We start from the raw sequence: 12,199 nt of genomic DNA on the forward strand, positions 1-12,199 counted from the left end.
TTGTCCTGCCTGTATGGTTTAATGTGAAAGCCTCGCTGCGGTTTGCTTCCCTGTCCAGTATCTGCTCTGTTGGTGTTGCAGATTCACATGTCATCCAAAAGCAGCATCTCCCCATCACTCTGAAGTAGGTTGATGCTTCGCTGATGGACCGGAAAGCCGTTCCTTTTCGTCTCCTTGTCGAAGAACAGAGTGCCCTTATACATATTACATGACCTGAGGAATTCCTGTTCCTCGCTCGCACATGGTGTCGGCAGGCCAGCCTCGGCACCTCCACGCCTCCGGGGCGCCTGCCAATGGCGGAGTGGCACGGCAGGCCCGCGCGCTCACCGCACACGGACGGGGAGAAGCCGAGTGACAGCAGGAGGGTGGCGTCTGTTGTCCGTTTGGCCTGCGAAGGCTGCGCATCATTTTATCTGGCGTGCAGAAGCAAACATCAAGGGGGACGGGTGGGTAGGTGGGGGAGGGGGGGCAGCGAAACTCTGAGGAGCAATAATAGACTGCTGCCGCTGTCCGAGCCCGCCGGCCACTAACGCGTTGCAGTGGATTCTCTTGCAGAGGTCAGCTGTTTTTGCTCTGATGAATGTTAAGTCGCCGTGTGTTCCCCTACCCACCAATGCTCTTCAGCTTTATTAGTCATGTGAAGTGGCCCAAACCATCTCTTCAGAGGCCAGTAGTTAGCCAGGTGGACAGGAAAAGCATTAGTAGGAGGGGGGCTTGTGAAGCTGAGCTGCTGCTCTTGTACATAGACATCTTGAGTGCTGGTTTTTATTGGCTGCTAGTTTAAGCCCTTGGAAGTCTCCTATTGGCTGTCGCTGTTGCTAGGATGATTCTACTTCAGGCCCTATAGGCCAAGTCATGCACTAAATCTCCACCCCCCCAAACAAAGCTTTGCTCTCTCAGTAAAGCTCGGTTCACGGAGGTCATTAACTTCATAAAAGGTGTTTTCAATTTATTGCTTCATTTAAAACAATTAGATGATCTGACAACGTTAATTTATTTTGTTGTCTTTATCTACATGAAAGGGAACTCTGAAAGAGTTGTTGTTTCTTTGTTGGGTGGAATTTGTAGTGTTTCATTTCAAAGAATGAATCTCTCAGCGTTGTTTATCTACCAGTGTTTTCTCTTGTCCATCCCCTCCTGTGCCCCGTCCACAGCTCTGCAGGGTTTCGGACCCCCTCTGCCCCGTTCATTGCTTGGCGGGTTCTGATCACAGGGCCACCGCCAGCTGAGCATTACTTGGGTGGTGAACCACTCTGCACCAGTGGTGACATTGACACGGTGGTGGGGTTGTAGTGGGGGTGTGAGTGCATCAGCCACTGCAGTGTTGCAGCGCTTTTTACACGCCGTTGCTTTGCTGAGAGCCGTCAGCCAGCCAGGAATCTCAAGCAGTCCTGTGATGAGAAACAGACCCTTGGCGAAGACTTGATTTACTCTTGCCGTGTAAATTAAATGAATGGAAAATGGTTAAAACCTTCGAAAGCTTTGACGGATCAATAAAATCCGGTTTTCTTAGTTACCATCTACCATAGAAGCATGTGTGGCTTGTCTACGGGACATATGCCTACATTTTCCACTCACCTCATATTTTTCAGCCTTGATGTAATAAGGGATTAGGGTCCCTTATCACAGTGCAGCCATTGTAACAACACAGACGTTGTCTTCTCATTACCCACCTAATTATAAAGGAACAAAGGAGTTGGGTTTGCCTCAGATATTTGATGCAAATCTACTTGGGGTCTTCCAGCCACCTCAACACATTATTTATTTAATGAGTTCCTCTGTCGGCGCATATCTGTGAGGTGCAGGTGCTTAGTGTGCATGTTTACGTGTTAATGCCAAGATGCTGGTTGGGTCGCGATATTTCAATCTGCACATCTCCAAAAAGGGAGCTGGTCAGGCCTCATTGTTCTTATTAAATGCCAGAGCATAGCTTGATTCCTACTAACATGTGAACGTCCTTTCAGTCAGCAGCACCCATCTCTACCTTAGCATCGCAGTTTTCCACCATATTTCATAACCATATTTTGTTTTATGGCCCCGAAACAGTGGGCAATATGCACACCAATGGGGAAATCTTAATCCGCTTTATTGCTTCTGAGAGAGAAAATGGGATGATCGCGCAAAATGAAGGACGGTTTTGCGAAGTCTAGTTAAAGGAGAACTGTGTTTCCAAATTCCAACGACATACAAAATGTAATTGATGGGGTGAGGATCATCAAACTTGATTCAAGACCCTTTTGCCAAGTCTCGACATACTTAGGCTAGTTGTAATAGAGTACAAATCAGAGCCTGATGTTTTCTGTGCAAGGATTGTTGAGTTCAGCTGTGGCCGGTCAGGTTACAGCCAATTCAGTCCATTTTGTAAAAGCTAGTGTCTGCCAAATTTAGTCCCGACTTGATTCCTCAACATGGTTCTTTTATACACAGGGGAGCATTAGAATACCAGACACCTCGTAATGGCATTGTCTTCCTGACTGGTATTGAAATGGAGTCGTCACCCTCATTGCCCACAGCCCTCCTTCGTGATGTGACGGCGCTCGAGACGCCGTTTTACTGTAGACCTCCCGCCGAATACAGGCTAACGTAGGGTGTTGCGGCTGGCTTCTCCTCCGCAATGGCCGCCGTATTCCCCACGCACTTCTCCACTTGCGGTATCACCTGTTTGTCACGAGACTGCCGGCGTTCGTGCGAGTAGGCGTTCGTATGCTCTGCCATGTTGAGCCTCTTGTATTAGTCGTCTTTGCCAAGCTGGTGTCAGCCTGCCGCCTGTGACGGGGTGTCCTGAGCAGAGGCTGCATTCTCCAGCTGTGATGGAGAATACGCTTGTACCTCGAATTTTTCATATAAAGGGAGTCTTGGGGAGAGCCTGACTTGTGACAGACTTAACAAAAATGAACATAATTGCTTTCTTGGGTGGCCTTTGGTTGAAAGTGTACTGTCAGTTGGATGGAAGTGTTAATGTGTAGTGGAAAAATATGAACCTGGTCACCATAATCCAGAAAAAGATTCTCCATGCGTCCTAGCACAAAAATGTGCATGCTGCTTCACTTGCTGCCTTTTGTGTAAATATTACCTATTGCTGGGTAATAAAACGACACCAAATTAATACCAATGCCTGAAATGAGAAGGAAAAATGCTGACGTTTTCTGTACTCCATATGAAATGTACACCGTACATTATTTTTGTGGCAGTAATCCTTTTTTTTTGTTTTTTTTTTTTTATAGGTTTTTGTAACTAACTGAAACAGCTGACAAATCCATAGCTTGCGATAAAAAATATTCCTTCAATCATATCATGTTGGATGAAGGCTGCAGGATGCAGAATTACATGGAGCTCTTGTGCTTTTATACAAAAAAGTACTATTTTACTGTTTGTATTAAACGAACAACGCAGTATCAGTGCTTCAGATGTTTTAAAGCCAAACTTTAAGATGAACACAAGCCCTCTAGCACATTTCTGCTCTGCGAAGTTAAGAAGTACAACTACAGATTATAAAAGCAAAGAACAAGCTGCTCTTCGTATTTGTATGGTTGTTTTCATATTTAACGCTCTATTTAATGCTTCATTAGATCAGCCATTCTGTGCATAATTGGAAAAATACCATATTTCATTTTGTGCACATGGACCGAATTACTTGGAGATCTCCGAGATCAAATTTGGCAGTTTTTTTGTCCTACAACACATTTTTTAGTTTCAAGAAATGATGAGCTCTCCCCACTCCGTTATGAGCTTCCAACATCAAATGAAAAATGGAGCTGGAATTGAAACGAAGCTGTGTTCCTGATGTCAGAAGAGACGTGTTGACTTGGTAAATGTTTGGTTGGTGTGTTCAGTTGTGGTCACCTATCCCTTACATCCGGCCCCTTATTGGTACGCGGTTAAACAAACGTGTCTCTTCATGCATGTTCCCTCTGTGAAAATATCACACTCTGGTGGATCTGAAATGGCCTGAAACACGTGGAACATCACCCAAGCCCACACACCTAACGTTCTGCCACAGTTTGGAGGATGTTTTGAATGACTTGGCTCAGTGAACTCAGCACTGCTGGTGGAGTCCAGACTCATTGTCCGTCATCCACCACGAGGGGCGTTCACCATGCGTGTTTACTGCTGGTGAACAATGATGATTGTTCACAGCTCGGGGTGAATCGTCGTGTCCCAAATCTCTTGCCAAACAGATGCAATGTACTGTGACTACATTAGTCATGATTTCATTGCCGTCCCGGTGCAGATCCCCGTGTGGTCCTGTGTCCTTTATAGTGTGCTTGGTCTTTGTTGATCACACCTCTTTTCTGAACTTGGACTTTGGCTCAATACTCAATGTTTGTTTAAATGTCATTCCTGGGACCTTGTGAAATGGTCCTGCTTAACTTCCTTTTGCAGCCCAGATGCAGCTTATTGAGCAAGCTTGGTTACCTTTGGCCGAGACGCGCTCGACATGACCTTTCACTGAGCTGCCCTGTCGGGAGGAATCGGGTCATAATATTGGTGGCCTGTTCACCACCTCCACTCTCGGCTTCGATGGGTTAGGGTATTCTTACCGATGCCCGTTTAACGTGGCTAGCCCAAATGAGTCGTACGGATCTGAATTGAGTCAGCCTGTATGTCTTCATCCTGCCATTTCAACTGCTCTCTCCCCCAAATCGCCAGCCCTTGTGCTTTTTGTTCTTCTGAGATCTATGAGGCAACCGAGTGTGAAATGGACCCGTGTTCCAAAACGGCTCGCTTTCCCCACAGTAATGAGCCTGGATGCAATAACTTATGAAGAGCTTTTGAGAGACCGATTCCCTGCTGCTCTGTGGTGTGCTGAGTCAGGGTCCTGGCCCTGGTTTATAGGTCACAACAGAATTGATAAGCTCCTCCCTCATTCCATACAATCCCCCTTTGAGCCCACTGTGAGTCGAGTCGAGCCTAATTGAGACATGCCTTATACTGGAGACACACACGTACACGTCTCTCTTGCTGCTTCCCCCTCTCCCTGTCTCTCACCTACACTCTTCTCTTCTCTGTGCTACAGTGAGGGCTCGTTTGGTGGGTGTGACGTAAGCCACAGTCCAGCCACCTGCTTCATGTCTCCATCTTTCATCTGTCCTCACCCGATTGGAGAACAACAATCCAGTCAGTCCCGAGCTGGGCCCTGCCTGCAGTGTGTGGAGAGATATGTATAGAACATTAGCTATTTAAAAGCTAGTTAAACTTTGACTTGGTTAGGGTTTCCCCCAGCAGGTGTGTTAGGTCAGGTGAAACCTGTAAATAACTTAATGTAAGTTGATCTGTGGTCATTTGAGTAATGATAGCGAGAAGATATTGGTCTTAACTTAGGTACCTGATCAGGATTAGTTAAATTAGAACTAAGCAATATTTATGATCAGAACAGTTTAAATACTTCCAGTTACGTAGAACAGTTACGTTTCCCCAGAGACGATGTTTTAAATTGGGTCGTCTGCTTTTGATGAATCATTTTTAAATGCGTAGCTAGCAAAGAGACAGTCTGAGCCCAGATTAACATAATTTCTTGGCCGGCTAGCTCTGCTCACTAAACCCATTATTGCGGTATTTAGAAGTTTAACATGTCTTAGTGGACACTGTGACCTTAGTATCATAAGAACTGATCTGGCTGCTTATTATTAAGCAAGTCACCAAGGCAACTATAAATGAGATTTGATGTGTGGGGGAAAGCAGAGAAAAGCGGCTTGGGCTAATGTATAAGTGATTAGCTGCTGCCATTAGCTAATTTTCATTTAGTTGTTCAGATGAAGGTTTCAGTCTGATGTCAGTGTGTGCTAAAGCACAGTGGAATTTCATGACTGAAGGCAGAATGCAGAGTTATGATGTAAATAATATTGTTTTAAAGCTCTCCACAGCTCTTGGGGTAGTATAGATGCTCTGCTACACCTGAAATGACCATACAGAATGCAAAGAACAATGATCTTGTTTCCTCTACTAAGTTTAATCAGCCAGGCACTGACAGTTTGTCACCACCTTGATTGTGACTTGACATCTGACTTCTTAGACATAATTGTCACTTTCTTCCCCTCAGATTTATGAGCAAATTCCCGTCGGCTAGATAATTAGATTTTAATAGGTCTTGCTCTCATTTTGATCTGTATCTGCTTAATTTATGTGGAATATTGTAGCATTTTTCTATGTACGTGTGGTCGGGATCTCTGCCCATGGCTGTCACACGTATGGTGCTGCTATCTTAAGCAAACTCTGGCCCTGTATCCCTCTCACCGTTTGGGCTCATTCCTGCTTGTACTGTACGCGGTGAAAATGCAGACGTTTCTGAGGGGCTGGAGTCACCCGAGCAGAGCCTACCCGTGATTGAGCGCCCTGTGGGCATATGCCAGAGGGCCTTGACCCCACAAATCCCAGAACCACCACAGACGTACGAAAGAGCGGAGACCTGAAGGTGCAACTTGGAGTCCTCGTGGGGATACACATGTGCACGTGTGAGTGTGGGTAGGGGTAAAGAAACACACACGTCCCCAGCAACGCAGTTATAAATGCTGCTTTACTACAAACACTAGAACCTAACCCCTTTTTGTTTGTTTGTTTGTTTGTTTTGGGAAGCCATCCTCTGGCTTGTCAGAAGTTCGTTCGGTCGGTTGCTGTCTCTAAGACTGCTACTGCCCACTCCCAACCCAGCAGAGACACCCGAGCCGTTAAAAACAGCAGCACTGCTGTGCCTGAGATCTGCACCCGCTTGACAGCGCAGAGGGCGGCTGACCCGCGTTAGCATGCCAACGACCGGCCTGCTGCCTGTAACCGTACGCACACCGAATACACCCTTGTAGACGAGGGAATGTAATGTCGGGGGTTTCCACGAAAAGAGTTGGAGACGTTTTGTTTGTGTATGTACTATAGCTGGAGTGTGCGCACCCGTGTTGGAGCTAAAGTAAGACCCATAAAGCTCCGAGATCCATTCACTCCTAGTCCATCAAAGTGCAGGAAGTCTGGATTTGCTAAACCTCGTAAAAGCATTTTCATCTGGCCTGTTCCTAGCTAGGCATAAAACCGTTTTCTAAGCTTGTAGGAATTGTTTCTTGACAATTAATAGCATGGAATAAAAGTTGTTTTAGAGATTCCTTGAGAGTGTTTTAGTGTTAAAAAACTATTTATAGCTTCTGAACATGAAACTAAATGAGTGTGTATTACTGTTCCAAATATACCCTTCCAATATACCCTTCCTCATGTAGTAATTCTCCCAGCATCTTTGTAAAAGTGGAAATTCAGTATGAAAGCCATATCAGGTTGTGGCTATATTTAAAGTGTACGTCTTGGTATCTTCTTCTGCAGAGCCATGTTGCAGTCACTATTTCTTTGTTTTTTTTGGGGATCTTTTTCTGCAAAATCCACATGTGCGCATCTAAAACTGTTCAAGCAGAAGCAGGAATAGGAGACCTGCTTTCAGCGGTGGTGAGGTTGCTGTATCAGTGGATCTGGCTTGCGCAAACAACCTCGCAAGAGCTTGCAGAGCGTCGAATAACTTGGCTGATTAGTGACACATCGAATAACTCTAACTGATAGCACCATGGCTCACCATTAAGTTTCACATTACCTTTTCACCTTAAAAAAATGTAAAAAACCTTCTTTTAAAATGCTCAAGTGCTGACATCTGTGGACAAACCAGCCAGACCAGTTAACTGTCCTCGCTCCTCTGTGCTTCAGACTGAAAAGGTCTTTACCAGCTGTCTCGCACAGCCGTCCAGCAGTGTGTCCCAGGGACCGGATGAGTATCCCCCTTTTGTTGGTGAGATTTGCGTGGCTCTGTCTCATATGTCCCTCCTCTTCCCTTGTGCCCTCCTCAGTGCCCTTAAAGACAGCCGCTTTCCCCCGATGACGAGGGACGAGCTGCCGCGCCTCTTCTGCTCAGTGTCTCTGCTCACCAACTTTGAGGATGTTGGTGATTATCTAGACTGGGAGGTAAGGAGAGACTCCAGCATGCGCCTCTCACGCCGTTCACCTTGAACTCACCACAGGCGCGTCACAATCAGTGTCTTTACAACATGCCTATATCAATCTGCTTTTCCATTCAGTCTTACACTCACGTGATTGCATCCAGAAGGTTTTTGCCCCCCGTTCATGTTTGAGGGGCGTCATTCTTTTGCGGTTATGCGTAGGGGAGCTGGTTGCGAGATCCGCTGGTATTTTAGACAGCGGCTGCCTGATCCGGCGTGCCAAGATTGCAGACTCTCCTCCTCAGCGAGAAATCCAAACTAAGAATGCTTGTGTGTGTAAGCGCTGCAATGTGCATTTGGCCCAAAGATGCGCCGTCGATGGAGAAACTGTACGAGCTACCTCCGCTGTGATTAGGAGAAGCGTGTGTGGAGTCCACCCCCCGGGTGATCTGAGGAGGGGCCCCTGCAGGGTTTCCCCGATACCCATACAGCCCCAGCAGTCATCGAGAAAGCTGTGGCATCGTCTGCCGTAACGCTCCACACTCCTGGTTTAGTTGGAGTGACAGTCTGAAACTGCAGTGTCTGTGCTGACAACAGGGAGTGGCACTGATGGCTAGAGCTTTTTTTTTTCCCCGGCTAGAGCTGTCGTGTTTTGCGTTGGCACGGTTTGCTGTTCGGCCCTGATGGCCGTGTTTGCAGTAATTGGCTAAAATAGCCCCTTGAGCGTATCAAACGCCTAGCTCATACCTGAGCCACAGTCTCCGTTAGTGTAAATAAGACCCAGCAGGCATTTGTTGACCTACATGGAAGCAAGATGGCACCTAATTGGAGATTCCTTGCTCTCGGGTCAAAGTAGTTTGTCTTTGAGCTCCCGAAGCAGCCCAGGCGACGCCGTTTTGATGAGTTTGCTGCAGCCTCCACCTGCACTCTCGCCCTCCGCGTGTGCAGCTGGCCGCCACATACCAGGCCTCGAGCAGGGAGTGGCGGCGAGGCCGTGGAAAACGCCGTAGCAGCTGTGCCACGTTGTCCGCTCACGCCGCGCCCTCGTGAAACGTGCTGCCCCCCGCAGGCCGATCCCGGGATCACGCCGATGGCGCTGCGACTCGCGTCACCGCCGGTCGTCCTTCGTGATCCGCACAAAACAAACCCCTCTCTTCTCGGCGATGACGCGCATTCGCGCACAGTCCAGTCGCGAGGCACAAAGGGAGCAATCTCGACCCCAATTGCCCTCATTGTTACCCCCAGGCCCACTGCTGTGCTCACATCCTGCCTCTGTATTCATCCCTCCATGTTCATTCGCTCCTCTCTCGCCGTGCCCAGCGCCACGCCGCCTCAGAAAGGGCACCTCGCAGGACACACCTCGACATTTCGCCTTTTGCCGCCCGCAATCTGCTCTTCTGACGTCGGTGGCTTTTTGTCCCTTTGCCCTCGTTTACCGTGGCAGCGACAGGCCCGTGAGAAACAGAAATGACGGGCTCACCAGGCCCTTATTTGGTGAGGTCACAATGGAGAGCGCCCCACTCATTCACGACACTCGCGCACAAGTGCGTGTGACTTTCACACACAGTCTCGTGCGTCATATACCGTCCTGATGCCACAGGCTGTACACGAATGATGCCATAGGCTGTTTTACTAACCCTGCACAATGTCTTGACAAGTGCTCACCAGATCATTTTTATGTCGGATACTTTAAAAAAAAATTTTTCTTCCCTGAGATCCCGAAACGTACATCTGCTGGATGTATAATTTCACAGTACATTGCGTTTCAGACTTTATGTCAACTGGAGCAGGTGGGGTTTTCATATGGTACTTTCAGCAGTAAAGAAAGTACCAGGTCATGACTTCCTCCCCCCCCTAACTTGTCTAGTATGACTGTAGTACCTTCCTGGTGTAAATTCTTTCCCGTCACAAGCTCTGTTACGACAAGACAAACATAAAACAAGACAAGGGGCATTTATGAAGCACCTCAGAGGCTTTTAGTTAACCAACGCGAACATCATCAGTATGCTTGGAATCCGAGGAAAATGCTTCGGGAATGTGATGTTTGTTTGATGTAACTGACCTCATTCCGAACATTGTTAAGTGCTGGGATGGGGATGTGATTTATGTTATTCAGTACCTTCTCTCCCCCCGTCCCCCACAGGTGGGTGTTCACGGCATTAGGATAGAATTTTTCAATGAAAAAGGATCAAAGCGCACCGCCACCTACCTGCCAGAGGTTGCGAAGGAGCAAGGTGAGAAGATGGCGGCTCGTACCAGCCAACTTGAGCAGAGTGAAGGAGGCAGCGGGCCAATCGCTGGCCTGACCCCGCCTCTGCTCACAAGACCCGAATATGTATATACTACACTAGGCCTTATACACCACACTGTACACCACAGACTTTGTCATCTAAGAAAGCAAACATGAAAGGAAAACAGTGTGGGTGTGGGGGGGGAGGGGGGGGGGGGTGTGTGTCTGTGGGGGTGTGTGTGTGTGTGTGTCTGTGTGGGTGGGGGTGTGTGGGTTGGAGGGGGTGTTGATGTCATGTTATGAGCCAGAAACCACATAGCAAGACAGTATGTCCTTTTCTTCTACTGAACCTCCTCCATTTATACTGTGACTCCTTCCTTTTAACTGTGACTCTTCCTGTGATTGGCTTTATTGTGTATTACATCACAATAAAGACATTAAAATTGTTACTACAGCATCAAGGGGTCCTGGATAATCCAAAATCAATAGAAATTTAGTTAGCAGGAAAACATTTTTTCTCTTCTCTCTCTCTTTTTGGATGTACAGGATGGGACCACATTCAGACCATAGATTCCTTACTTCGAAAGGGAGGTTACAAAGCCCCCATCACAAATGACTTCAGGAAGACCATCAAGTTGACCAGGTAAGAGCATTCTTATTTAAGGCACCTTTGAATGGCTTCATGAATATAATTTGCATTAAATAGCAACACTGAACATGGCTTGCAACCAGTTGCCGTATCTGTTAGGTTGCTTGCAACATCACTTTGCTTGGAGAGGCAAATGTTGGCTACGTTTCAAGGTGTAGGTTGGACTTATTGAATGCAATTCACCGTGGCAGCGCTCTAAAGTACAGGATCACCTCAAAGAGAGTCTTCTGGCGAGATGGCTTTAAAAAGCTGGAATTCCTTGGCACAGGAGGACCATGGTGTTTTAACTGAAGAGTAATCGCCAACAAGATATCCACCTAAGTGGTCACTAAAGACCACTGGAGGCACAACGTGGGGAAAACTCCTCAACTTCAGTGTTCAAAGTGTAGGGCCAGGAGTTATTTGTAATTTTAAAAAAGATCTTTTGTCAAAAGATCTGCAAATGAGGATGTTTTTTTTAAAGCTATGAAGTTGTGCATTTTCTTCAATTTTGATGTCTTGCCGTCCTCAAATAACACGTAACAATAGCAAATTAACAACAGGCTAACAGGTGCCAAGATGTTCTCACTAGCTTTATCGAGAAGTCAACACTGGCGGTGCTGCAGTGGTGGAATACTCATCAGGCTGCACCCTTTACAGTATTGTAGCATAAATATTCATCTTCTCTTAAAAGAGACCGACATGTAATTAGTGCTCCTAAAAAAAACTAACAAAAAAAAACCCGTCTGCATTAATCTACGGCTTAATCATTAAAATAAGAAAAGACTCTGCAGCTGTTTTAAATCTAAAAACTGTGCGCACACTGTCTTGCCTGTCGAGGAGATGCCATGCTGATCCGAAGGTGTCAGACGGTGCTCATGGAGACGTAGGACTTTAGCTCAGTCATGGGTCTGCTTCAGCACACCTACTCTACCTCAGGAAGTGATGAGTGGAGTCAGGTGTGTTGAGCAGGCTAATTGCCAGACGTGTGCTTGAGTCTGCCACTCCAGGAGCGCAGTTTGACACCTCTGTTCTAATCACGTCGCATAGACGGAGAGGGGTAAACGATGGCACACGATGGACCCTCGTTAAACCGTTTGATCTTAGGTTTATCACAAAGCTTATTGATCCTAGTAGTTATAGTTTGATGCTATAATGATAGCAGGGCAGTTCTCAGAACCTTTCTCTCAACCAGAGGTCTCCATTTTTTCATACTTCACCGAATTTGCTTATGGCATCGTGAGCTCCTGTGAACTTAGAGATTATGAGAACTGCAAAGTGCAAAAGCACCTTGTCTAAATCTGTGAAGCAATCAACACTTCTGCAAACAGTTCCTGTACCTCAAACGTAAGAGAGCCAACACGGCCCTCAAACCCGTCGGTGAATAGACTTTGAGAAAAAGCCAAATCGCTTGAATTCCTAATGGGCTCATTTGTGTGG

The 12,199-nt window shown here is 46.8% G+C and overlaps 1 protein-coding gene across 3 annotated transcripts in view; it reads left to right on the forward strand.

Annotated features, from left to right (window-relative positions):
• The window catches only part of ammecr1 (AMMECR nuclear protein 1), a 40,890-nt gene that overhangs the window by 22,530 nt on the left and 6,161 nt on the right, over positions 1–12,199 (forward strand). For 2 of the 3 annotated variants that reach the window (XM_076994764.1, XM_076994763.1), the window contains 3 exons: positions 7,812–7,926; positions 10,045–10,135; positions 10,678–10,774. In XM_076994764.1, coding sequence (XP_076850879.1) covers positions 7,812–7,926; positions 10,045–10,135; positions 10,678–10,774 — 303 coding nt within the window. Of the gene's footprint in view, positions 1–7,811; positions 7,927–10,044; positions 10,237–10,677; positions 10,775–12,199 lie in introns of all 3 variants that reach the window. The other variant, XR_013126844.1, reaches the window with a different exon arrangement.

The sequence above is a fragment of the Brachyhypopomus gauderio genome, unplaced genomic scaffold (assembly GCF_052324685.1).
Source record: "Brachyhypopomus gauderio isolate BG-103 unplaced genomic scaffold, BGAUD_0.2 sc160, whole genome shotgun sequence".
In the NCBI taxonomy this organism is placed as follows: domain Eukaryota; kingdom Metazoa; phylum Chordata; class Actinopteri; order Gymnotiformes; family Hypopomidae; genus Brachyhypopomus; species Brachyhypopomus gauderio.